Source organism: Cetorhinus maximus, chromosome 2 (assembly GCF_964194155.1).
Source record: "Cetorhinus maximus chromosome 2, sCetMax3.hap1.1, whole genome shotgun sequence".
Lineage (NCBI taxonomy): Eukaryota > Metazoa > Chordata > Chondrichthyes > Lamniformes > Cetorhinidae > Cetorhinus > Cetorhinus maximus.
The window spans coordinates 64,771,046-64,785,558 of record NC_135880.1 but is presented as its reverse complement, the minus strand read 5'-3'; the positions used below and the strand labels follow the sequence as shown (position 1 = coordinate 64,785,558).

The 14,513-nt window shown below is 41.8% G+C and overlaps 1 protein-coding gene across 8 annotated transcripts in view; it reads right to left on the bottom strand.

Moving 5' to 3' along the window:
- Positions 1-14,513, bottom strand: part of cast (calpastatin) — a 247,581-nt gene continuing 233,068 nt past the window's right edge. For 5 of the 8 annotated variants that reach the window (XM_078565609.1, XM_078565589.1, XM_078565578.1 and 2 more), the window contains 5 exons: positions 10,575-10,637; positions 8,748-8,846; positions 6,958-7,026; positions 4,308-4,376; positions 1-1,475 (listed from right to left, as the gene is read on the bottom strand). In XM_078565609.1, the coding sequence (XP_078421735.1) occupies positions 4,323-4,376; positions 6,958-7,026; positions 8,748-8,846; positions 10,575-10,637 (285 nt within the window). In that variant the 3' untranslated portion in view covers positions 1-1,475; positions 4,308-4,322. The remainder of the gene's footprint in view (positions 1,476-4,307; positions 4,377-6,957; positions 7,027-8,747; positions 8,847-10,574; positions 10,638-14,513) is intronic. The other 3 variants (XM_078565537.1, XM_078565556.1, XM_078565567.1) reach the window with 3 other exon arrangements.

Sequence of the window (14,513 nt, the reverse complement as noted above, 5' to 3'; positions counted from 1 at the left end):
TTTTACAAGTTCAATGCATTTTATTTTCAGATTCTCTTTATACCCACAATTCATGTTCTATAATACACCCAAAGCCATAATCCAAAAGCATACTTGAACAAACAAAATGCTTTATGTGCTGCAGTTTTAAGAAAAATATAGAATATCTGGATTGCTATACCAGCCTTTTACAGTCAATGTAAACATTTTACTGTGCAAGAACTTGCACTTACGATAGCCCCTTTCGTAAAATGTCCTAAGGTGCTTTAAAAGAGAGTTTCCAAACAGAATTTGACACCGAGTCATGTAAGGTGAGACGAGGACAGATCACCAAAAGCTTCAAAATTGTAGGTTTTAAGGAACATCTTAAAGGAGGCAGTGAGGTTTAGGGTGGGAATGCCAGAGCTTAGAGTCTAGGCAGTTGATGACATGGCCACAAATGGTAGAGCAATTAAAATTGGGGAATAGCTCAAGAAGTCAGAATTGGGGGAAGCTCTGATGAAAGGTCAATGACCTGAACTGTTAACTCTGTTTCTCACTTCACAGATGCTGCCAGACCTGCTGAGTATTTCACGAATTTTCTGTTTTCATTTCTGACTTCTGGCATCTACCATACTATGCTTTTGCAGAATTGGAAGAGTTGTAGGTCTGGAGGAGATTACAGAGATGAAGAGGGGCCATAAAAACCAGGATGAGAATTTTAACACAGGCATTTCCAGACCTGGATCTTATGTAAGTCGGGGAGCACAGTCTTGATAGGTGAATGGAACTCTGTGCGAGTTAGGATGTGGGCAGCAGAGTTTTAGATAAATGGGAGATGGGAGGCCAGCCAGGAGAGCAATAGAATAGACAAGCCTAGAGGTAACAAAGGTATGAATATGGGTTTCAACAGCAGATGAGCTGAGACAGGGATAGAATGGCAATGTTTCAGAGGTGGAAGTAAGTACTCTTGATGATAGAATGAGTATATGGTCAGAGGCTCAGCTCGGGGTCAACTACAACACCAAGGTTACAGCCTCAGAGAGTTCCCAGGGAGGGGGATGGAGTCAGAATTGATTATTGTGCCGTCTTCAGATGCTTTTTGCCTCAGACTGAAAATTCGAGAACTGTACAGCCTAATGTACTGCAGTACTTATCACACAACAAAAATGTAACACTAATATTTTTGTAGCATAAAATACTTTAGCAATAAACATTTCCTACAAATATAGCATCCTTCCCACTTAGAAAAAGATTTCAGTTTTTAAATATATAAATCCAGTTTGTGAACCTTCAGAGAGCAAGCATTATTTCATAGTGATGTAAAGCAACAATTAGTAAGTTGAGTTTGAATTTCTATTATGCTCGACGTTGAGTGTTCAAAACATTACATCTCCATAAGTCATGTTACAGCAGCTCTTTAGAAAATTGAAAGGAAACCACAGATATTTATTTATACAGAGGCACATTCCCAATGAAAAAAATATTTGCACAGTGGTCAGTTTTTAAACCAGAACCTATAGAAGAAGAAAACAAACTATTAGTTTAAAATACAAAAAAATACAGTAATTACAAAAATAAATACAATAAATACTAAGTCGAGTTTCTGTATAGTTCCCTGATCTCCCATTATAGTTCTGGCAGGTACCCTGGAGAAATTGTATAAACTGCCACCTGTGCCATTTCTCCTAAGTTCCTCCTGAAATTATGGAGGGGTTCAAGAAAACCTATATGGAAATTATTGGAGTGTAATTACTGAATAGACAAGATGAATATTGTGTTTCTCTGCTCTAAGAAATGTTTGCACAGCTGCTTTTAATTGTCACATGGAGTGAATTTGATTGGCTGGACACTGGCATTGATGGCCAGGACCTCAGGAAGAGGAAAGTAGGATCCTCCAGCCAGCATTTTTGATCGAAGATGCTTGCAAACTCTCAGCCTTGTGTGTCTTACACAAATGCTCTGGGCTGCACCATTGTTAATGAAGCTTCTCTTCCCATTTAGTTCTCTGATTATCCACTGTCAATAGTGGTAATCAGCAAGAGGCTTCTTAGGCCTTGTTCTGGTGAAGCCATGTACCTACATGGAGTTTGGAATCAATGATATGGACAGCTAAGGATGCACCAAGCCAGTGTGGTTGCAACTATGGTAGATCTCTCCTGCCCAATGGGACATGTTTTACCCAGGGATCATGATAGAGGTGTTTTGAATGTTGGCTGATAAATATTGTCCCGTAACTGCATTAATGTCAAATTGTTGCTTTAGCTGTCTGCAGGACAGCTCTCCTAATTGTGCACCAGTACCCAGACACAATGGAGGTCCTGTGGCACTGTGGATAGCCTCCCTGCCTCTGAGCCAAAGCTCCAGGTTCAAGTCCCAACGCAGGACTTGATGGCCAACGAAATTGTGTTCATAACGTAGCCAAATAGGTTGATTAACAACTGCAGATCCTTCCAACACATGCCAATGGCAGGGAGTAAGAGCAGGACAGATTCCTGGTCAGCCATGTGATGGAAAGAACATCAGAGCCTCTACCAACACTATTCATAGCTCCAGACTACAATATGCATGTAAACGTCCACGTTGCCACATCAACTTGGACTCCTTCGAGTGACCTATCAGATACCACACCCAGACACTGAAGGCCAAGACTGCAGGATTGACTGGGCTGTGACTACCAATTTCCTAACCTTTGTTCCTCTATTCACTTTGACACCTCCACAGCTGTTGATGTGCTGTTTCCTCGCCTCCAGCTTTGATGCCCTTGTCCCCAGCAAAACCTTCACTGTCTCCCATCCCAATCATTCCCCCAGTACAATCCCCATTTTCTGTCCCCAAATACAAGGCATACAGGCTTGATGGTACCTGGCACACAACCGCCTTAGCCAGCTTCGACTAGATTTGGATCACATCATGATCCATTGGATCTCATTCATTGCCCACTACTCTAGAAACAACATGGAGAGCTAAGGTAACTACCCAACTTTTTTTCTCCATTGCTGTCTCTTTGAACCCTTCACCCTTGCCTCTTCCACTCTCACCTCCAACAACCAAGGGTCTCAGCATTTCTTTATCACCAAGATGGAAACCATTTATTCAGTGGCTTCTGCAAATTCCACTCCTTACCATTGCTCACCACACCAAGTCTCTTCCTCCACCCACCCTAGCTCGGATTCTCCATTTCTCTCTAGGTTACATCTTGTCACCACCCAGTATTCTTTCCAAACTTGTCTAATCCATGAGACCCACCTCTTGCACCCACGACCCTTAAATCCACTAAACTGCTGACCATCCAACTTGCATTCCAGTGTGTACAGGGATTGTCAACCACACCATCTTCATCTAATGCCTTTCTTAGTCATGTTGTCCAGCTTGGTACTACAGCCCTCTCAGTTTCATTTTTAACTATCAAATTATAGTCAAAGCATCTCTAGCAATGGCTTATTTTCCAACCTATATTTTCACATCAACTCCCTGCAAAGATCCATCTACATGCTGCACCATTCACTGACATGCACTCAGCTTCCATACGATACCTAGCTCTCCCTCTCTACCACCACTACTCCCAACCTCTCCACTGCCTCTGTGCTTTCAGACTGCTTACATGACATTCAAATAATGTAGGAGGAGCTGCAATTTCCTCCAGCAGGTAACTTACGGGGCCTGAAAACCAGGGACCAAGAAGTGGCAGAATCTCGTGGTAGGAAGCTGGACTGCCCGGCATGGTGACCCGGACTTTTCTCGTAGGGATTAGAGGAGCACTCCTGATCTTCCTAGCTCCAGGATGATAAACACAAATCTAATCTTTTAGGGCTTGTGCTTCTTCTTCGACAAGCTTTACTGAGTAGGACGATAGTGCAGGCATCTTGCATAGTTGGTAGTTAAAATGCCACTGAGTCCTAATGACATCATGGGATCCCAATTGGTACTTATTAGTGAAGCTCCTTACTGATTTGGAAGGGCACGCTAGCTGCCTAAACAAAGGACCCAGTTAAAGTGGCAACAGGCAGGAACAGGGCAATAGGTTTTCAGTGGCGATTTTAACTGCTCAGTCCCATTGGGCAGCATGGGTTAAAATCACCTCAATATTACTGTAATTGTGGGTTTGCAAAGAAGATAAAAATGGGGAACTGTGAGAATGACAAACTTCCTGGAGCGCTGGGTAATAGTGGGTCTGCAATGAGATAGAAACAGTCTTAAATACTGTGACAGTGGAACAAGATCACTTAGCTAAGTTGGAGGTGCCACAGCTTGAATGTCCAGCTGGGTTTTCCTTGCCTCTATCAATATCCTATTTGTACACTGATGTTGAACAAAAGAGGAAAAACTAACATTTAATTTCTGGTTACCTGGTTTTTCAGGCATTAAAGTTTACGGGCTTTCTTTGCATCAGGTTTAGCAGTAGGTTGATTTTTTGCCTATTTTAAAAGAATAAATAAGATGAAACAAATGTTGCAATAAAATATCACTCTATTCAGTAAATTAAATATAAAACACAGAGATAAAAACAAAAAACCACTGCGGATGCTGGAAATCCAAAACAAAAACAGAACCACCTGGAAAAACTCAGCAGGTCTGGCAGCATCGGCGGAGAAGAAAAGAGTCGACGTTTAGAGTCCACATGACCCTTCAACAGTTCTGTTGAAGGGTCGTGAGGACTCGAAACGTCGACTCTTTTCTTCTCCGCCGATGCTGCCGGACCTTCTGAGTTTTTCCAGGTGGTTCTGTTTTTGTTTTAAATATAAAACAGCTGGTTTCTATTCAGGAAGCTGGAACAAGCAGGAAGATGCATTTTGGCTTGTATTTGTATTTAGGTTCTTAGTAATTTTTTTTGCTCCATGTAAAATAATGAGATAAGAACCCAGTCTTGCAGAGTGTATTTGCCTGTCAATTTTAGGCAAAGTACCATAAAAACTGTAAAAACAAAGTTGAAATATAATCTTCTTGCAGCTTCTATCTGTGATCGTTTATCTCCCCGAGGAGGCTGAGACCACGACTGATCAACTGTAGTCAGCTGGAGGCAGCAGATTTGATGGGTGAATAGATTCTTTTGATTCCATACTGTTCTCTATAGCATTATGGGACTGCAGCCAAAAATACTCAGCCCTAAGGTCACCATTCCCCAAAAATTCTGTATCATTTTCATAGTTGAGCCCATTAAATTTTCACAATCAGTTTTCACTTATTTGGAGCATTGAATGGCACCTCACTGATTGGCAGTCAGGATCGATCACTTCTATGCAGAGTTGCACTGGTAACTTTGAAAAAGGAGTGGTGTGGGCTTTCTGGCAGTGGAAGGGAAGATTTCTGTGGGGCCAAGATGAGAATGCAGCCACAACAGCTTGCCTCCCTCATAAATATAGCGACAAGGTGTTCCTTCAAAGGTTTGTTCCCACTTTATACCCTCTGCAGGGCAGATAACTAGCAGTGCTATAAATGGCACAGTTACCTACTCCTTTTATGCTAATAATCTTATCCCAGGAATTTCAGATCACAGTAGACTGAGGGACAGTTGCCCAGCCCCACCGCCCTTCAGCTCAAAACCCGAAGCCTTTTCCACCTAGTAGGAAATGTACCTTTGAATCCAAGTTTGTCATTTATGTGCAGGGTATCTGGTGCGGAGGAACTGAAAATCTAGTGACATAGCCCGGTCATTCAGCAAACTCAGGAATTGTTCTGAGAACAGAAAATACTGGAAAAACTCAGCAGGGCCGGCAGCATCTGAGGAGAAAGAAACAGAGTTAATGTTTCGAGTCCGTATGACTTTCTTTCAGAGCTGAAGGATCATACAGACTCGAAACATTAACTCTGTTTCTCTCTCCTCAGATGCTGTCAGACCTGCTGAGTTTTTCCAGCATTTTCTGTTCTTATTTTAGACTTCCAACATCCACAGTATTTTATTTTTATTTCGGGAATTGGTCTATTTTATTTTTGCTGGCACATGTAACTTTCCAATTATGGGCCACACCAGTCCTGTTTCTGGATAGGTTCAGCTTGAAATTTGGAAGTTGGTAGATAGTTTCTCTGCTTTCCCCACTCCTTCTGATCCGCTGCAGGAGCACAACATTCTGAGGTCAGGATGGCAGGCAATATTTTAATATTCTGAACACACTCATCCTTGAGTCAGAAGATTGTGGATTCAGGACCCACTCAAGATATTTGGGCACACATCCAGGCTGACACTCCCAGTACAGTACTGATGGAGCCTTTGACAGTGCAGCACTCCCTCAGTGCTGCACTGCAGTGTCGGCCTGGTTACTGGTTCGGGTCTCTAGAGCGGGATTTGGCACAGCTTTCTAACTTGGAGCTGAGAGTGCAACTAATTGACCCAAACTCTAAAATAACAGAACAGCTTCTCAGTGAGAAGTAAAATGGGAGTTGGGTGATATTTTGCATTCAAAACTAGTAAAGAAAGATAGAATTCGCATTTATTATGTATTATTGGCATATGAGGTGTTCAAAATCTAGAGATAGGGAGAAGCTATTCCCACTGGTGGAAGGATCGAGAACGAGGGAGCACATGTTTAAGGTGATTAGCGAAAGAAGCAATGACACATGAGGAAAATCTTTTTCATGCAGTGAGTGGTCTCTGGAATGTACTGTCTGAGAGTGTGGTGGGGGCAGGTTCAATTGAGTTACTTGAGGGAATTGGATTATTATTTTTTATTCTTTCACTGGAGGTGGGCATCGCTGACTAGGCCAGCATTTGTTACCTCCCTAATTGTCTTGCAAAAGAACAATGTACAGGGCTATAGAGAGATGGCAGGGGAGTGGCATTAAGTGAATTGCTCCTTTGGAGAGCCGGCACAGACACGATGGGCCGAATGGCCTCCTTCTGTGCTGTAACCAATCTGTGATATGTAGCAGGCAATTCCTCAACTCAACTGATTCACCATTGCAAGGAAGTAAACAATTTCAGCAAGTAATACATTCAGGTGCTAAGTTAGGAATGTATTTTGTATTTCACATCAAAGCATTCCTGCTCATACTTGACTTTACCTTTGGTGATTCTGCTCCTACGTCACTCTTTTTTTGGGGTGTTGAAGCAGCCTGGCTTACACTTCCAGCATGTGGGAATGCATTAGTCCATTGTTATAGATAGGTTTAAAGCTGCAGTTTTCTATCACTCATTATCTACTCAGTCTAGTTAAGTGCTGTGTTCAGTAGCATGCACGAGCTCAATATTGGAAATGCTGTAATATTTCATTGCATGGATATATTTTGGAGATTTTTTTTAAGAAAAATAATGCAATTAGACTTCAAGAATACTCATTTAAAAAAAAATATTCAGAAAATTTAGGCTACTATGCCTTGAAAGTGCCTTTTTACCCAGTGAATGAAATGTCAGATCATAGGGAATTCCAGGGGAATATATTGAATGAAAATGATCTACGAAGAAAATTACTGAATTTTATTAGTTTTATTAATTTTATTAGTTGCATGGAAACCAGTGAATTGTTGATTTCAGCAGAACAGCCTAGCAGGAAGGAAGCCCCAGTGAGGAGAGTAGACATGATTTGTTCTATTTAAAAGAGGTGGGATCGCAACTTCAGAATCAGCTCGAGAACAATGCTCAAGTCATGCAATCTTGGGAATCCACGCTATTGGATGAACTTCTCCCAATTTATTCACATTTGTTGCGAAATACTATTGCTGCCAGAATTCAGGTGTTGCATTTCCCTTCCTGGGACTAAGAAGACAGGCAGATTTTTTCAGTTACTGCAGGATCAATTTGGCACAATGAATAAAGGAAAACTGGGCAAGGAGAATCACAAATCCATGAAAGGAACCCGAATGATTATCTGACCATTGGGGCAGGCCTTTCTACTCAATGTTTCTCTATTTGCTGCACCCAGTTCTTTCACACCTAGTACAATAAGAGGAAAACAGTTCCAGTTGAGTAACTAACATTGGTACAGACACAATGGGCTGAATGGCCTCCTTCTGTTCTGTAAATTCTATAACCTATGATTCTTTTATTTCTCACTTGAGTGAGAGAACATGATTTGCAGGCAGAGTATTCCAGTACGGAGAGCTCAAGAGAAAGGGCTTTACTAAAACACCAGTAGATATAACATGCACGGGTCCTAGAGTTAAGAATAGCAGATGGCAAGGTAGGCTGTGAACAGAGGAAAGCAGATGTTTTAAAAGAGTAAGCTGATCCAAGTCTTTATGTCATCAAGTTTATGCATAGCACTGTCAGCTTCCTTTGCCCTTGGTAAATGGGATTAAGGTACAGATCAGCCACAATCCAACTAAGTGGTGGAACAGGCTCCAGGGTTTGAATGGCCCACTTCTGTTTCTATGTTGAAGGTGAGAAAGAGAGAGGGGAAATCTGCCAGATAACTGAGGGGTGATTCTACAATCCTATGCCTGAGTGGGCAACAGCACTCAGATCGTAGATCCTGGGAAATGCAGCATATGATTGTCCATCCACTGATTTTGGATTAGGAAGATTCTAGGGGCAAGGCAAATTGGGTTAATGATGAAAATATATTCTATAGTATTAAAATGAGAATCCATACATAAATCAATAAAGGAATAAAGTAATTTTAGAGTACTTAATTCTCAATCCTAATAAATTCCGGAGTCTTAGAAATCCAGCCTGCTTTTGACAAGTGAAAACAAGCACTGATTTTAGTGTATCCAACAACTATTCATTCACATGCAAGTACAGTAGACATTTGATTGTTTAACGGGTCATTTAAAGAATGAAACCTTTTTGAGAAAAAACATTTTACGGTTCAAAGCATGGAATACATGCACACACTGGTAGTAATAGGCCATACCTCTTTCTGCTTGGACACCTGTGCCCCAGAATGTGAAGCTGAAGAACAGGAGTCGAAATCTGATGACATACTTTCTACTAGGTCAGCTTTTGTCAGTATCTGTCAGGAAACATGACAATCAGTCTCAAACATATTACAGATCTGAGATACAAAGTAAAATCAAACCAATTCATACATAAAAATGAGACAATTCCACAATGCTACGGAAATATTTTTTAAAAAAGTAGTGTGACTAGCATCTCTTTGCTAAATTTTGTTCCTTTTAGATCCTCACATGCTGTGTGCCATTTCCCTCGGTCAGCAGGCAGCCTCAGCCAATGTTGCCCCGAGTCAACAATGCAGCATGTGGGACAGCAGAGCGGGCGTTCCCTTATTAACCATGACTAAAACAAAGTGAGAAGTGGGGTTGGATGAAAAAGAGCACTTTCAATCTACAGAACCTCAACCCGCCCCTCCCTCCTTCAAAAGCCTAAGACAAAGTGAAGTGTAAGTGAAAGGTAAATGGCCAGGACCAATTAAAGGAAGGGTGTCAAAATGGTGGGGGTAGGAGACAAACATTCTCAAAAAGTCTTTCAAATAGTCAGCTCGCTCATTAGCAGCTTTTACCAAAAATGAACAGGAAAGGGATTAAGTGGCAGCTAAAAATGAAGGGAAATGAAACTAATGTTTTGACATTCATCCATTTTCACATACAAATAGCAAAACAAAAGTGATGAGTCTCAAATTGATTACACTGTCAATCAGTCCCATAAATGCCACGCAGAAACCGGATTCACAATCTAAAACCTAATTCCTGACTACATTGAGAAAGAGAATTGGACCAAGAAACTTCTCAAATCAGACCCATTTCCTTGGGTTGGAGTTCATCAGATTTGCACAACTGGCTTCTGTTGGAATTCACATTACCAAGGAGGTGCAGGGTGTAGAATCTCAATGTTATTGAAGTAATAGAACTGGCAAAGTACCTTAAAGGTGCAGGATGGCCCTACTTATCGAAGCAATGTCTTGTGGTTAAGAATGGAGCCTTTAACTGGTAAACACCAGTTGGAGAGGGGTTTCTCTACAAGATCCAAATGGGCATTTCAGGAGATAGAAGGATACACAAGAACACAATAAATAGAAGCAGGAGTAGACCACATGGCCTGTTGAGCCTGCTCTGCCATTCAATATGATCGTGGCTGGCCTTGGGCTTCAACTCAATTTGTCACCTGCTTCCCATATTGTTCAATCCCCTGAGAGACCAAAAATCTGTCTATCCCAGGCTTAAATATATTCAACGATGGAGCAACCACAACCCACTGGGATAAAGAATTCCAAAGATTCACAACCCTTTGAGTGAAGTAATTTCTCGTCATCTCAATCCTAAAGGATTGGCCCTATATCCTGAGACTGTGACGGAAACAATCCCCGTGTCCACCCTATCAAGCCCCCTCAGAATTTTGCAGGTTTCAATGAGATCGCCTCCCATTTTTCTAAACTCCAGAAAATATAGGCCCAAATTATTTAGCAGCAATGGGAATAAATTTTCAATGGGATAAATAATCATTTCTCTGTTTATCTTCATGTTTCCCTTGTTCTCTTGCCCAACAGAAAGGGCAAAACATACCATTTTGTCTCTTCCAAAACCCAGAACATGAGAGTGTGGGGTCCTCCAATCTTGAACAATAGCTGGAGTTATGATCCTAATCTTCACACTGAGTGAGGTGATATCCTTTAACAAACTTTTATCACTACCCTTAATTAAATAAACTCATGAGAGTCAATGACTTATGGAATAGTGTCCTGATGAGTTGTACTACAGGGAACTAAATTCACCTTGAGCCTTACCTTCTCTGTTGCCTTTGGTTTTGCTCCTGGACCAGTGGAGGAAGGGGCCACTTTATCTTTATCCTGTTACAAGAAACAACTTCATCAGATTCTTCTGCGGAAATATTTAGAATTTAGAAAGTAGCTGGCAAAGCAGCAACACAAATCAATATCCTGGGGGTTACCATTGACCAGAAACTGAACTGGACTAGCCATATAAATACCGTGGCTACAAGAGCAGGTCAGAGGCTAAGAATCCTGTGGTGAGTAACTCACCTCCTGACTCCCCAAAGCCTGTTCACCATCTACAAGGCACAAATCAGGAGTGTGATGGAATACTCCCCACTTGCCTGGATGAGTGTAGCTTCCACAACACTCAAGAATTTAACACCATCCAGGACAAAGCTGCCTGCTTGACTGGCGCCACATCCACAAACATTCACTCCCCCTACCACACAGTAGCAGCAGTGTGTACCATCTACAAAATGCACCACAGGAACTCACCAAGACTCCTTAGATGGCACTTTGAAAACCCACAACTGCCACCATCTAGAAGGAAAAGGGCAGTAATTGCATGGGAACATCACCACCTAGAAGTTCTCCTCCAAGTCAGTCACCATCCTGACTTGGATATATATCACCGTTCCTTCACTGTTGCTGGGTCAAAATCCTGGAACTGCCTCCCTAACAGCGCTGTGGGTGTATCTACACCACATGGACTGCGGCGGTTCAAGAAGGCAGTTCACCACCACCTTCTCAAAGGCAACTAGGAATGGGCAATAAATGCTGGCCTAGCCAGCGAAGCCCACATCCATGAATTAAAAAAGTGAAATATTTCTGCATCTGAGAGAAATCATTCCTGTGTAAATGTCGTGTATACGTATCAATGTAAACCTCATGAAATCAAAAGAAATAGGAACCAGAGTAGGCCATTTGGCCCCTCAAGCCTGCTGTGCCATTCAATAAGTGATCTTCTAACTCCACTTTCCCACACCGTCCCCATATCCTTGACTTCCTGAGTATCCAAAAATCTGTTGATCCCAGACTTGTATATACTCAAGTGATAGAGAATGTCAAATGTTCACACAACCCAACAACTGAAGAAACTTCCCCTCACTTCAGTCCTAACTGGTTGACCCCTGTTCTGTTCTAGACTACTCATCCAGGGGGAACATCCTCCTAGCATCTACCCTGTCAAGCTCCTTAAGAATTTTATGTTTAAATGAGATCACCTCTCATTCTATTAAACTCTAGGGATTATAGGCCTAGTCTACTCAATCTCTCTCCAGAGGACAATCCCTTCATTGCAGGAATCAGTGTAGTGAACCTTTGTTTCCTTCTTTAGATAAGGAGATGAGAACTGTACTAGGTGTGGTCTCACCAAGGCCCTCTCCTACTGCTTTAAGACTTCTTTACTCTTATACTCCTATCTTTTTGTGATAAAGACAAACATACAATTTTCTTTCCTAATTGCTTGCTGTTCCTGCATGTTAAATTTTTGTGATTCCTGTAGAAAGATATCCAGATTCCTCTGATTATCAATATTTCCAAGTTTACCATATTTAAGGAGTATTCAGTTTTTCTATTTTTACTGCCAAAATGGATAACTTCACATCTCTCCACATTATATTCACTTGCCATGTTCTTGCCTAGTCATTTAACCTTTTAAACCCTCCCTAGCCACTTTGTGTCCTTCTCGTGATGAGCTTTCCTACCCAACTTTGCATCATCAGCAAATTTGGATACATTATACTCAATCCCCTCATCTCAGTCATTGATTCAGATAGTAATAGCCGAGGGCCAAGCAATGATCCTTGCGGTACCCTATTAGTTGCAGCCTGCCAATGGAAAAATGGTATGTTTCTTCCTTCCCTCTGTCTTCTGTCCATTAACCAATACCCAATCCATGCTAGTATAATACTCCCAATCCCATAAACCCTAATTTTGTGTAATAACTTCTTGTGTGGCATTTCATTGAATGCTTTTTGAAAATCCAAATACACTATATACATTGGTTCCCCTTATATATCCCATTAGCTACACCCTTAAAAACTCAAACAGGCTTGTCAATCAAGATTTCTTTCATTAATCGTGTTGCCTTGGCACAATCCTATGATGATTTTCGTAGTGCCCCATTACCACTAATAACAGATTCATTTGATCAGTAAGTTGAACAGCCACACACCAAGTTACTATGTCGCTGGATTAAACAATGGTGAGCATTCGTGTGTACTGACGTTAGTTTTAGAATAACTATTCAGTATTCACATTTCAAGAAGTACTGAGATTGTAGGATCATTTTTGCTGTTGTGCCATAAATTATAAAAGTATTTCTAATATTCAAAAAATTGAAGAACACCACATGGGCCATGCATCCATGACACTGTCTTTCCCTGGGGAATCAACACAGTCTGCATAGCACTGCTAGAAGAATCTTCCCCCAAAGTGTCTGCAGAGAAATATACAGGTTAAGCGAGTGGGCAAGAAGGTGGCAGGTGCAGTATAATGAGGGAACGTGTGAGGTTATTCACTTTGGCAATAGGAATGGAAAAACAGAATATTTTTAAATGGTAAGAAACTAAATGTTGGGGCAGGATTTTTCAGCCGATGTACGGGGGCGGGCCCAACACGCCAATGTGTAAAATGACACTTGATGACATTGGGTGTGCGTCCCTACGTCATTGCGATGTTTCATTCAGCGGGTGCGCGCCAGAGTCGGCTGCGTACCTGCCGATATTTAAACGGTCTATTAAGGCCATTAAGGAAGTGATTAATGTAATTGTTAACGCTGCCCGTCCAGCCTTAAGGTTGGCGGGCAGGTGAAAAGGCCAAGCGGCCTTCACGTTTTTTAGGAAACCTCATCCACGAGCAGGATGAGGTTTCCTAAAGCTTTTACTAAATAAATAAAAAAAATTCTTAAATATAAAAGCATGTCCCATCTCATGTGACACAGTCATATGAGGGGACTTATTTAAATAAACTTTTAATCCATGTATTTAATAATTTCAGTCGCGATTCAATCTCCCTGAGGCAGCTCTGTGCCTCAGGGAGATTGAAGCGCTCTTTCAAGCATGCAGCGCTGACCCCGACTCTCTCTCCATCCTCCCCCACCCCCGCATAGGTAGCGCTGAGCGCTACGTCTCGCGTCTTATGCTGGGCATGCCTTAATTGGCCTGCCCGCTTAAATGGCGGTGTGAAGCTGATCGCGGGCGGCAATTAGCTCTGCGACCACCCTCACCCGCTCCTGCTGAGCCCCTCCCCCCGCCACCTGAAAAATTCAGTCCTTGGTGTTCAATGGAATTTGAGTGTCCTTGTACAAGAAACACAGAAAATTAATATGCAAGGTATAGCAAGCAATTAGGAAAGCAAATGCTATGTTGGTCTTTATTGCGAAAAAGTTGGAGTACAAGAGTAAGGAAGTTTTTCTGCAATTGTACAGAGCTTTGGTGAAACCACACCTGGTGTGCTGCGTACAGTTTTGATCTTCGTATCAAAAGAAGGATACATTTGCCTTAGAGAGGTTGCAATGAAGGTTCACTAGACTAATTTTTGAGGTGAGAGGGTTATGCTCTGAGGAGAGATTGAGTAGAATGTACGTATCACTTTCTGAAGTGTAGAAGAATGAGAGGTGATCTCACTGAAACATATAAGATTCTGAAAGGGCTTGTCAGAGTAGATGCAGAGAGGCTAACTAGCGGGCATACAATTAGGATAAGATAATGGTCATTTCAAACTGACAGAAGACATCTCTTCATTCAGAAGATTGCAAATCATTGAATTCACTTTCCTGGGGGCAGTGTGTGCCTGGTGACTGAATATTCAAGACTGATGTTGTTAGATTTTTGGACACAAGTGAAGCAAGGGATATGGAGATAGGGCAGGAAAGTGGAGTTGAGGTCAAGAATGAACCATGCTCCTATTAAATGGTGAAACAGGTTCAAGGAGTCATGTAACCTACTC